This window comes from Protopterus annectens, chromosome 1.part2 (assembly GCF_019279795.1).
Source record: "Protopterus annectens isolate FY-2018-M chromosome 1.part2, PAN1.0, whole genome shotgun sequence".
NCBI lineage: Eukaryota > Metazoa > Chordata > Ceratodontiformes > Protopteridae > Protopterus > Protopterus annectens.
In genome coordinates this window covers 701,887,664-701,901,257 of record NC_056727.1, presented here as the reverse complement: position 1 = coordinate 701,901,257, position 13,594 = coordinate 701,887,664, and the positions used below count along the sequence as shown (strand labels likewise).

Sequence of the window (13,594 nt, the reverse complement as noted above, 5' to 3'; positions counted from 1 at the left end):
TAACTGCTTGTATGTTATGCATATCATACAACAGAGCTTCCAGTTTCTCAGCTTTTGTATTATCTTTTCTGTAATCTCTCCCCACTTATCCTTGGCTGCCACACTGTAATCCTTTTTTAATCCATACGCATAAGTGCTTCATTTTATCATGTTCCCATAAATATGGATAGCGCTGAACCGTTTCATGTATGGGTCAATACTTCACAGCATTTTTGTATCCCAAAAAGATCTCAAAAAGCTCCATACCACTGAAATGTCCTTTTCTAGTTTTATCAGGTATAAATCAATATCATCTGCAAATACAGCCAGCATTTCTTGACTACTGTACCATTTATATCCTTGAATTTCTGATTCCCTTATTTTCTTTACCAGTGATTCCAAATATAATGCACATAAAGGGGAAATAGGACACACATGCCTGGTTCATCTGCTCAAACAGAAATTATCAGAGAGGAATCCACACACTTTATTTTTGCCTCTGATTCCTCATATATCCTCCTGATCAACCTTATAATTTTATCAGGGAATCCAAATGCTTCCATTGCCCTGCTCACAAACTCTGTTTGTTCTGTCAAATGCTTTCTCTGCATCAAGACCCACCAACAGCAGTAGTATTTTCTTACATTCTGCTTCCCTCTGGATCATCAGCATTCTGTTAATGTTGTCAAATGCTTGCCTCCTCTCCACATAACCACATTGATCCATATCTATCCATTTTGGCATTAACTTTGCCAGTCTTTTAACCATTATAGACCTAAACACTTTGTAATCAATGTCACATCTTAGCAATTTTTTTTGTTTTATTGAAAGCCCTCAAACAAAAATAAATCGCCAACACATCCCAAAAACCTATTAACTTAGTACTAACCCACACAACTATGTACGTCTTCAAATCCTGAAGTTTTACTCTCCTTATCGGAACAGTTGTCACAAACTGACAGCCACACGTAAGAGACTAGGGTTAATCTAAAAGGAGGTTTATCTATGCTAAAACACAAGGTACAGCCTGTCCTTCTACAAAGTGCTGTCTGATTTTGTCTTATCTTTATTGCTGTTCCAGATTGAGAAAACAATTGATTGGTTTCAGAAGGTATTATCTCCTAGCCACTTTTTCTTTATCAGGTTATGGACGGTTTCTGTTTCTCAGATTGTCTCTCCATGGAGACAGGAGGACCAGATAACAGAATTGCTATTAAACATTCATTTATTTGATAAAAAGCCTTATAATATTTAGTATTTTTTATTTACTTGTTTTCCTCTTAAAATGTAACTAGATGAAGCTAAGAACCTTAATCCATTCATTCCCCCTTGCAAGAATGAGAAAAAGCGCATTCATTTTTTTCTTGTCATTCTCTTTTAACCAGACTTTTTTTTTTTTTTTTATTATATTGCAGTGCCTGCATTTCTTAAAACTGAACAAGGAGAAAGAGAGAAGGGAGAAAGAAGAAAAAAAATCAGGAGCACCTGTTTACAATAGTATCCCCATTACACTTAAAAATAAATAAATAACTGAGAACTTTACTTTATAACATGCAAAGAAAATCATACACTACTAAAATAGTACTGTTAAGAAAAAAATTGTTTTACTTGCAGATAACTTTCTCCTTCCTTTTCTACTTCCCCTAAGTATTTTCCTAATGTTAATGACATGAAGTAGGTCATATGATTGAGTCCCCCACTGTTCAACAAAGTCCAGAAAAGTTTAATATTTCTAGATTTTCTTGTTCTGATATTTCAGAAGTGCAATTATTGCTTTTTAATCCCACATTTGTCATTTTTCAAGTTACTGGTTTTATTCCTCTCTGTCTCTATCTCCCAAACATGTCTCTGGTTCATTTACAATGTACTCTCATTTCTTCTAGTCAGTTCTCATGCTCTCTTCCTTTTCTATGCAGTATCTTCCACTGGAACATTGGAAAAGGTTTCAGTGGAACAGTGTCTCTGTGGTCTTTATTAGAAATTAACAAGAAGCAGTATCTCCTCCTGTTTCTCAGCTCACTTTTTGTTAGGCAAACTTTATTTCCTCTTTGGCATGCGCTTCTTCAAAAAATGATTTTTCCCTCCAGGGAAGAATATTTTAAAGATAGCTGGGTGCAGTAGTTTGAATTTCATGCCTGGTTCTTGACATTCCCTGAATAGTGAAATATATTTACTCTTCTTCTGCCTGGTGTACAATGAGTAATCATTGTCCACAAACATTCTGCTGTCTCCCTATTTTAGTACTTTGTCCTTCTTCCTCAATTTTGTCAGAATCCACTCCTCTTGCTGGTAGGATTGCGTCTTTAGTGTTAAAAGCCTAGGTTGCTTTCTTGTAGCCAGGTTTGCTGCATACACACAATGTGCCATTTCAGCTAACAACAACTGCTGTGGAATACCAGTTCATTTGCTTATTAGTGCTTTCATAAAATGAATACAGTCTGTTCCTTCCAGCTTCTCTGGTAAGCTGAAAATCTCTAGTTTTTTGTATGTGCTCTGTTCTCTAATTCTATTTTTTTTTTTTTTTTTGAAACATCTCTTCTTGAGCAGTTTCATATTCAGCCAGTCTTTTCTTCATCGCGACCACTGATTTTTGCAGTTTTATCACCTCATCTGTATGTCTGTTTAAATCATCTTCCATTTTTTTCCAGCCTTTTGTTGTTTTGAGTTGATGCATTCCATCAGTGTTTCGTTTATTTAACCAGCAAGTGTGCACTTGTGTTATACTTTCCTCTAAGTTACTGGAAGTCGTGTCTAGAGGTTGCACTGCTTTTTGCTGAACAGCTGCAGAACTTTTGCCAGTCTGTGTTTTTTCCTCACATTTGTAGCTGATTTTCTTTCAAGGCCTCTCTTTTTTTTTTCTGGCATCCAGGCAGTGCACTTACTAGTCAGTTTCTAAAATTTGCCTAGAAGTGCAAAAGTCTACTGGCCTTCCCTGCTGAGTTTCTTTTTTTCACACTGGAAGATAATTAAGCTGTTACTCCATGTACAGCCATCTTGGAAATCCAGGAGTAATTTCATCTTAATCTGGGGGAGTGTAAATTTCTATCTGTAGCTTTTATTTAGCATTTTCCAGTTTGACATTAGGAAGCAACGATTCACAGTGAATGGCGTAGATCTTTGGATTTGAAATGGAGCAGGTCAGTTTACCACAGTATAGGTTCTGGACCTGTTCAGCACTCTTATAAATCCCAAGTGAAAGCATCCTGGTGGTGTGAATGAAATATCCAAATTGCTTGGCTTGACCCATGTTTCATTGGTAAACAAAATGTCATGGTGAGTGGAAAGCCATCTTTGTCGAAGATGCAGTTTGTGTTATAGCATTATTAAGGATAATTTTAAGCCCTTAACTAGTTTCCATGCAGCAGTAGTAGGATGAGTAGTGTTTAGGATTGAGGCAGGGTTTGGAAATATATCACCAGGTGAACAGTGAAGAGAAAAATACGAGGGTGATCACTAATATTTAAACTCCTTGCCTGTTAGTTATTTGTTTTCTCTTGTGATGTGACTACATTTAAGATTTTGACCGGGTACATTTTTTGATGGTTGGGACAGATAATGTTTGTAACCAGCATTTATAGATTTGTGACTGATTGGTATACTTTTTGGACTCTTCATTTAGGTAGTATAATTTCTGAATATGAATAACGTGGTGCATTAATGATTAAAACTGTGAGCTTAATGCAGAACAAGTGAGCTGTTACCTGTAGGATTGGGAGTGATAGGCTGATGCAAGTTTATTGATGAGCATGTTTCTGAGTGTGTAGTTTTTAAACATGTATTGGCCACAGAACCTGTTCCTGAATACTCAGAATGCTTTTTTCTTCATGTACTTATCTTGCCTGATGGCAGGTAGCACATCAGTGTCTGTGACATTATAGGTGACTTGAGGCTTTTTTGTTTTATGGCCAAGCTCCCTCAAGCCTTGACTGGAAGTACTTGTATTCATTTAGTGAAATACAAGCAGTCACACAAGCTGAGTTCTCCTTAACTCTTGAACACCAAACTTCATCCCAGATACTTAATCTTGTTGGTTGGGGTAATCCACTAGGTTGCATGGGGTATGCTTAACTCCACTATCAAAAGCCTACACCATTCCTGGCAAAAATGGGTCACCAGTCATGTACTGGAACTCACACATGGCATCGAGACAGAAAGCAGAGTAAGCTGAACCAGGAAACAGGTCTTAATCTAAGAAGAGTTCACCATTTTATTTGCTGTGTAGGCCCCCACCCAGGAAAACTGCACATAATCTTTTACATTTCCAGGTGCACTTTTTGAGAATTCTTTCAGTAACATAGATATCATCTGTGAGTAAGATAATGCTGCAAAATGTTGTTCTGAACTAAGGATTATAAAGTACATTGGATGCAATAGAAATTCGTAATTAACAAAAGGTTGCCCCAGTCACAATCATTGGCAGTAAAAAGTATCTGTAATCCTTGAAAAGATTGAGACAAGGGGGGAGTACATTAAGTTGCTTCCAAAGTGGTTTTGATGGCTTTTGAAGTGTTGTTGTTTGTCTTTCGGCTTTTCCCGGTTAGGGGTCGCCACAGTGGAACTCCGGTCTGTTAATGATTGGCACTACATTTTCACGAACTCCGAGGTGCCAGCTCGACGTTCATCCTTCAACGAAGGCACGTCCATTTACGCATGTCTTTTGAACGCCCACCCAACCACTGGGAGGACATGCAGACTCCACACAAGGCACTCCCTGCACTCCAGCCGAGAATCGAACGGGAGAACCTCTTGCTGTGAGGCAACAATGCTACTGGTGCACCACCGCGCTTGAAAGTTTATTAAGTACAAATCATATGTAAGCAACAGGAAAACAGAATGCAAACAAGGCTCTAATAGTATCAAATTGTGCTTGTCCAGGCATGACTGGAGCTTAAGTTTGTATACATGTGTGAATTTTGCTTGTTTTTCTTTAAGTAAAATTGATGTCTTGCTTCCATTCTCTTACAGGAGATCTGTTTGTTTTTCAAGAAGAAGGAGAAGAAGGAGGAGAAGAAGAAGAAGAACAGAATTTGCAAGAACAGAATTTGCAAGAACCGAATTTGCAGCAGGCCACTCCTGCAAAGTCAAAGAAGAAAAAAGAGAAAGCAATAGAACCACCACTGGTAAAGTGCACAGTTCTTCCTATTAGCATTACTTGGTTTTGCGGACATAAACATAGTGATGGGGTTAAGAGAATGAAGTAAAATATTCTGGTGGTAGACTAGTCCTAAAAGAAAGGCTCATAAATTGGGAGGAGAGGTTGGGTGTGTTGGGACTGGGTGTGGCTTGGCGTTTTGAGCTTGGTGTTGTGGGCTTGGCATTGAGAGTTTAATTTTGAGTTTTGTGTTTGACTCTTTTTTTAACACCTTTCCGGAATTACTTGTGACACAGGCACAGTTACATTTTTGTAAAAGTAATCAAACTGTATTAATTGTTCACATTAACAAGCATTATACTTTGCATATATCGCTGTATATCATATAACCTAAACAACATTATGTTCATAGGTTAGTACTAAGCTAACTGCCCTTATGGACCATTTAAAGCTTCGCCAATAATCTCATGTGAGCCTCAAACCTTGCGCCTTCGTTTTATAAGGTAAACACTTTAACCATTATCCCACCCTCCCACCTTTATTCAGTTCCTGCCCCCACTTTTTTAATAAGAAATATCTTTATTAAACCATCAGCTACGACATAGGCAATCATACATTTATATAAATGAAGCAAACCATACAGAGACGGTCATAGTTGCAAGCATTTTTACATTGCAGACCATACTGACACACTCCCAGTTGCAGACATTATACGTCACTTATAATGTACCCAGTCATTTTCAGTCAAATAATACATAGTTCATTTTAAGTCCTGCTTTCTTTTAAACCTTATTCCTCCTCTGTATGCATTGTTTCCAATTCTCTTGGTTTGACGTTTGGAGTTTTGTGGTTGGTGTGGCATTTTTGAGTTTTGATTGGCGTTTTTTAGTTTTTAATTTCTAAACACCTTTATTGAATTGTCACTTATGACACAGGCACGTTTATCTTTATATAAAAGTAATCAGACTGTATTAACAGGTTAGAGTTAACAAACATTATGCTTTACATATTGCTGTATATCTTATAAGCTAAGCAACATTACATAAATTATTCCATTCCTGTCCCTTTTTTAAACGAGACATCTTTATTAAACCATCACTTATGACATAAGTAAACATACATTTATATAAATGAAAGCAAACCACAACAACACAATCCTAGTTGCAAGCATTTTACATTACAAACCATACTGACACACTCCCAGTTGCAAACATTGTACATCATTAGTGTTTTGAGTGTTTTTTTCCCCAAATGCCTTTATTAAATTTTCACATATGACAAAGGCAATCTTACATTTATGTAAATGAAAAACTTACAAAATGGTACCACTACAGTTGCAAGCAGTTTACATAATGTACACCATTGAAACAACTGTAGTTGTAAACATTATACATCACTTCTAAACCACCCAGTTATTTAAGCTTTTTATGGCTCATTTAAATCATGCCTCTTAAACCTCATTCCTGCTCTGGATATATTGTTCCCACAATTCCCATTTTTCTCATGCAGTTTCTCCTTCCCTTTTCTAAAGATCTCAATTCCAGTTTGTCTGTTACTATATTCACTACTAGTAAGGCTGATCTAGACTTTCATTTTCATTTTCTAGTAATTGCTTTTTTGGCAGCCACCATAATTAGACTCAGCAAGGCTTTACTATGTCTAGGCAATTCCGATTTTGTAGCATAACTCAAAAAAATAATCTCTCCAGTCAGTCCAATCTGCTCACCCAGGATCTCCGACAGAGTGGTCTGCAGGGAATCCGTAAAGTCTGCCAGCTCATTACACTCCCAGAAAATATGTTCTCAGCTACCTCTTTCTTACCCGTCACACCTCCAACATTTGCTATCCACCTGAGGAAAAATTCTTTGTTGTTTACTTGGGATATAAAAATACATATGTTTGTTTTGAGTTTGGTTTGTTTATTGGCTGGGATTGGCTGGCTGGTCTTATATCCCTTTTCAGTAGAGTCCCAGGGAAAAAAAGCTTCAATAATATACAATGATCAGATCAACATTTTCAAGATATACTAGTATAAGAAATATGCAAAGTATATACAAACTAATTTGTGCGATTAATGCAGATTCTCTATAGATGGCTATTATATATAAAATGATTGTAACAGTAGAATTTTAATAGGAGAATAGGAAATAGTCCTAAAAAGGTTTAAGGAGCTGGGGAGAGGGAGATTGGGGAAGAGAGAGAGCTGGAGGAGAGAGTAAGGATAATTAAGGATAATATAAAGAGAATAATAAGGAAGGAGGGAAAAATAAGAGGGTGAGTATGGGGCTAAGTTGTGCACATCGGATCAGTGAGTAATGAGGAGGTGTGTCTGTATGTAAGGTGCACGTTTCATGGATTACTAGTATGGATTAAAGCCTTCTACCTTGTTTCTTTAAGAGAAAAAGATTGTTTTATAAATTATGTGAATGGGAATTTAACAATATGACTATTGGGTGCCACAACAGGATGTAATTGTTGTTGACATGGATATAAAGGGATGAAACTTGTAAGCTGTAGACTGAATAATCTGTGAACTGTTCATTATGTATAAGTGTTTTATATAGTTCAGCTCACTGGTGAGTTTGAATCTCAGTTTCAGTGTTTAAACCTGTAGAACCTAATGACATCAGGTTACATTGGCAGATATTTTCTTTAATCAAATAGATCAGTCTTTATTTAAAAACAACAATCTACAATTATTGGCATCTATCTTTGTGCATTTTCATCTTTCATAATCATTTTCAGAGTCTTTTAACACTACATAGATGTGTATGCCACTTTGTTAATTTTCTTCGTTGCTTTTAAAGAAGATTCAGTTCTCTTTTCTAGCCTTTCTTTTACTAGTTTACTTGCCAATTAAACTGTTTACAAACCTCTGCCTTTTTCTTTATACTGTCCTCTCTTTTTCCCTTATCTGCTCAGTCATTTGTTAACAGTTTTTACAGACTGGGGCCTGTGTGGATTTCTGTTGTCTTGTAATCCCCTTTTTTTCTAGCTGGAAGTAATAGTATCACAACAGTAAGTAGAGTGAACTTGGAACTCTTCATTTCCTCCATTGGCAAAATCTGCAGTTACAACTATTTATTGAGTTTCCTTACATCTTTTCGCTCATTTTTCAAATGCTGCAATACCTGGTTGGTCCAGAAAATTTGCATCCAGTCCCTGCGTACCTCCCCCCTATATAGCTAGCATGTTTAGTTTACCATAGGGAACATTCTATTTTGTTTTGCTGGTATAAAAACACTTTTTTGCTGAAGCTTCCAGGTTTCCAATTTCCAGACATTGTGGTTATTTTTGACATAGTGCATACCAGTTTTCACCCTTTTTGACTTTTGTACAGTAGTTTTCAGAATGACTGCATACTACATTTTCTACAGCATTGTATGGGTTTTGGAAATAACTTGCCCTTGCCCTTTAGCTAGTGTAATATTGGTAATGCATTTAATCCGGTAATCTTCCAGTTTTCGTTATTCCTTGCACCACAGGGTAGTATTCCAACTGATTCCTGTTGAAGCTGAGATCTCCTTTTAGTCTGTCCTCCTATGAGAACTTCTCGTTTACTACTATTTTTTCCTCACTAACTTAACTTGCTGTCCTTGTTTTGCCAATTCCATAACAGTTTTCATCCCGTTATCTGTTTTACTTCTCTCCCTCATTGGCAATAAATCTAGCTTTCCACCCCTTAGTCACAAAGTTGCAGACACTTCACCTCCACTCTGTATTCTGTTTTTGGGTTATCTAGAAAGAAGTTTTGAGCTCTTTTTTTTACTCAACCAGACTTTCTTTACGTAACTTACAGTTTGCTTTGAAAGTTCTTTCTTGACTCCTTGCATTGTTCATGAGACTGAGGACCTCAGTCTCCTTACCCATTTTTATAGTGTGATCATAACTGCAAATTGCATTGGAAAGATTCCAGGTACTTTCTTGCATTTTTTTTGCCTTTGCAAAATCTATGCTCTTGGTCAGCTAGGTATTTAGTGTTGTGCCGTAGTTTGCTTTTGCTACACTGTCTTTAGTACTCATTGCTAAGTAAATTTTTTGCAGGTGAACATCAAGTCTGCATATGGTGCTTTGATCTAGACCAATGACATTTCACCAGTGAGCTGGTTAAATTATTACAAAGCTGCTGTTAGCATGTCACATGTTTTTCTTCCAAACAAACATTTTTCAGATTCCATCATAATACAAGTCAAGGTATTTTTTTCCCTTGAGCTGAAGAGGGACTGTGCAGGTTAGAGTTTTTTTTTTCAATGATTGCCTAAAGCCTAAGACATTTTTGTGGCATTTTAGATGCAGGGGTGTTCTGACAATCTCCAGGATGTCCTTTAATTTTACTGTTGCAATATTCTTAACATAAGGGATTGCCTGCCAAGGGTATCCCAACATCCGGCCAGTATACCAAAGCCTTTTACTACCTAAGGTATGCCACACACATGCTCCTCACATACGTAGGACATAAGTGACCTCGTACCATCCTCAGAACTTCTCTGCCAGCAGTCTGAACGCTATCTTCAATCGTCAGTCTGTTTGCCCAAGTTGTTTGGTGTTGTTTGCTGGTATATCAAGGTGTTCAGATAAGTGCCCTATTGGGGTTTTCTTTTCTTATTTACTGCTGCTTTTTTTCTGGGGTTTCTACATGTCATCCAGAAAAGGCAAATGTCAGTGTGGAAGAAAAATTCTATAAAGGTAGTGCCGAAGACTTTTATAAAGTCATAATTCCTCTCTCGTTATTTAGATGGAAAGTCAGCGTTTCAAACTTTTAGTGAAAGACGCTATGGAGGCATCTTCTAGGCCTGGCGTTGAGTCTTCACTGAAGAGTAAAGCCAAAAAAAAAGTTCTGACTCCGCTGAGCCTCCTACATCAGATGTTTCTCTCAAGGCTAATGAAATCTTGGAGGTTTGCCCAGTTCTGGAGTCAGATTCCTTAGCTGGAGTCTATTCAGAAGCTGCCATGGCTCTGACAACAGGCAGATCCTCTGAGGCATTGCAGATGTCCTTTTTGGATGGTTGGGGGAACCAGGGCTTAATATTACGGAAGGGCCTAGGGGCGTTGTGCAAATTCTGGTGAGGGAGGAGAGTCTGACTATTGTTTAGTGTTGGCCGATGTCTGGGCCTTCCATGTTTCATAAGGCGGACATCCATGTAAAAAAGAAACAAAAAAAAAAAAAAAAAAAAGCATGTTTCTTCTCACAGGGACCTTCAATGCGAGTGGCAAATTTTTATCTAGGGCTTATTTAATTCCCTTATGGCTTTGAAGCCTCCTTTGGGGGTGTCTGTCCATGCTTCTCCTTGGACATCCTTCCCTCAAAAGAGATTTAGGGGCCAGGAGGTTTCTTCGGATGATGATTCTTTGGCCTATTCCACACAGACTCCTTCCTCTCTAGAGTATACATCACATGAAGAGGAATCTACTAGCGCTGAATCACCTGTGGAGGAGATTACTTTTAGAGATACAATTGCTAAGATGAGGGAGTATTTGAAGTGGGATTGCACCCAAGTTTCTGATGTGCAAAAGAGAAGTGAGCTCCTACAAATGGAGTTTCCTTCCCCATCTGCAGTTCCTCCAGTTTTGCCTGCTTTACTTGGATGTATTTTCTTCAGCATCTCAAGTTCCAGATTCTCAGCTTCCTGTTCCTGTGAAGCCCGACTATAACTGCCTAAAGGTTGCAAATTTATTTACAAGTGTCCATCTGCTGATCCTTTGGTGCTTTCTGTGGCCTCTGATAAGCCTTCTAATTTACTGCCCATCACTAAACTTCCTCCCTCAGATAAGGAAAGCAGGACTATGGAAAGACTGGGAAAGAAGGTCTAAACTTTTGCCACCCTTGCTTTTTGTGCTGTTAATTACCAAGCTCGTATGACTAGATATGCTTTAGATCTCCTTTCCTAGGCTACTCAAGCTATTTCTGACCTTCCAGATTCTCAGGCGAAAACTTCAGCCTTGTCTTTGCTAGAGACTGCCTCTCAGGTAGCTCACCATTCTATCAAGTACAGCAGTGATGCAGCAGAAACTTCATCTAGAGCTGCTGCTTCAGTATTTGTATTAAGAAGGTATTCCTGGCTAAGGCTTCAACCTCTGCCAGATAACATAAAAGCTAAGTTGATGGATGCTCCCTTGGATAACAGTGGTTTGTTTGGTACAGCTGCTTCTGAATGTTAAGTTGTCAATCTCGCCTTCATTCTTGCTGGATGGGTTCGGAGCCGATCCTCGGCTCCGACTCGGCACTTGCTTTAGCTCGAGAACTCCTTTTACCAGCTCGAGGCAACCCTATATCCCATGATGCAAGGCGGAACTACCTCAGATCTCGTTTGCCGCTTAGCGAAAGAGGTCTCCTTTGCCAGCTGAGGTAAGTTTTTCTTTGTAAAATAAGAAAAAGTGTAGTTAGGGGTTTCTTTTTTTTCCCTTTTAGTGTCAGTTTAGTCTGTAGTTAGTTACAGCCCTCCCTATTCCCTTGTTTTCAAACTTTTTTCATAATCTTTAATCTAAAGTTTTTTAGTCAGGCCTAATTCCCCATTGGTTATTCCCTTCCTGTGTGTTTGTGTAAGGGATTAATTTGTGTGTTTGTTGGGATTGTTTGTGTTTCCATCCTCCTAGGATGTCAAAGGAAGGCAAGGTCTCAGGCTTCAAGAAGTGTTACCAGTGCTGTCAGAAAATGTCTCTGACAGACGGTCACACTTCTTGTGTCTATTGCCTGGGGCCTTTGCACCTGCAGGACTCCTGTGCGTTGTGTCATGCTTTTAGCCAGAGAGTCCTGCAGGAAAGGAGGAATAAACTCATCCTCCGAGGCTTACTTAAGCCAGAAGGTTCTCCTCCTAAATTAGGGTCAGGAAAACCTCTTAAACCACCGAAGGCTCAGGCTACAGTGTCCAAGCCTCCTCCGGTGGCTCCGGCTCCATCGGAGCCGATATCGGCTCCGGCTGGAGTCGATACATCATCTGTTCAAGTAGTGGGTTCGGCGCTGACCGGCTCCGATACCCTGACTACTGTGGCCTTGTCGGCTCCGGCTGGAGCCGACACTTCATCCAGCATCGGAGCCGAGATATCCTCGGCTCCATCTGGAGTTCAAGGGACTTCGGCTCCGATGGCTTCGACCCGTAAGAGATCTCGGTCTCCTTCTATACTGAGTATCCACTCGGCTCCGGGGGTCTCCCCTTTTGTTGGAGCGGAGCCATCGGAGCTGATCTTCGAGATCTTCCAGGCTGTCTGACCACGATTTAGAGAGGGTGGTAAGCAGGCTGTTGAAGTCTCAGGCACTGGCCCAAATGCTCCATAGCCCGTCTCAACAGACTTCGGCTATAGCCCCAATCCTTGAACTTCCTCCTCCGACTCCACACAGCAGTTCGGAGCCGGAGCTTCTCGGGACAGCGACTGTTTCGATGCCGGAGCCGATACATCCTTCGGCTCCGTCGTCCTCGGCTCCGATCTCCTCCTTGAGACCTTCCTTGGAGGGATCCGGTCGTCGGGTTTCCACTGTCGGCTCCGAGGGGGCTAGTGGCATCGGACCCTTGTCCAACCCCGCTCTCCCTCTCGGGGCTTCGGCTTTGGTAAGCTCGGCGCCGACATCGGCCTCGGAGCCTTCTCTCTCTTTGGAGCCGGCCATTCCTGTTTCTTCGGAGCGGGTGTGTTCTGGCCTCCCGGGGAGAGGAGCCTTTGAGGTGATGAGGAGTGTCCTGGCCTCTGAGCCTGGTCAACGGTCCATCCCTCTAGCTCCTCCCTCTTCAGTGCCTGCAGATGCCTCTTGCCAACCTCTTGCTCACAGGCCCAGGGATCCATCGCCCCAGGTTTCCCCACTGGGAATTTCCTCCTCTTCCGAGGTTTCTCCTGATCCTGCAGGGGAACCCCCTCGGAAGAGGACGTGTAAGAGGAAACACACAGACTCCCCTGAGTCTACTACATCTGATACCGACTTAGATGAGTCTGAGGGTTCCCCACGGTCCCCCTCTGAGGATGTCTCCTTTTCAGACATCCTTGAGCTCCTCAAACAGAGGGGGAATTGGCCCTCCATTGACCCCTCCGAGGATGAGTCGGTATACCTGGAGGCTTTTGGATCCCGACCCTCCACCTCCTGGGTGTCTCCGCCTTTCGACCCACTTATGCAGGTAGTGGCTCATAAGGCGTGGGCGGCTCCAGATTCTGTGGAACCTGTCCCCAGAAGACCATCCAAATTCATTACAGCCCCTTCGGACAAACAGTTCCTTTCCAAGGGTGTCTCGGTGGATGCTATGGTGGTGGCGGCTGCCACTAAGAAGGAACTTGGCGGATCCTTCAGTACCTGTCCATCCTCCTAATAAGGACTCTAGGACCATGGACAGGTATGGAAAGCGGATGTTTTCTTCAGCGACCTTTGCTATGCGTTCGCTGAATTATCTTTGTCACTTCATCAGGCTTCAACGAGATATTCTCAAGGAACTGGGAGAAGTAGTCCAGGATCCTTCTGCTGCTGGGGCTCAGGAAAAGATTGCCTCGCAGCTTGCTATCCTGAATTCCATATCTAACTCCTCCATGCGGCTCATATCCTATGCA

General features: G+C 40.6%; 1 protein-coding gene across 1 annotated transcript in view; it reads left to right on the top strand.

The window, feature by feature from the left end:
* The first annotated feature begins 4,083 nt into the window (after positions 1–4,083).
* LOC122792405 overlaps positions 4,084–13,594 on the top strand; it is a 2,471,936-nt gene continuing 2,462,425 nt past the window's right edge. The window contains exons 1-2 of the mRNA XM_044060193.1: positions 4,084–4,138; positions 4,945–5,099. Of these exons, the coding sequence (XP_043916128.1) occupies positions 4,084–4,138; positions 4,945–5,099 (210 nt within the window). The remainder of the gene's footprint in view (positions 4,139–4,944; positions 5,100–13,594) is intronic.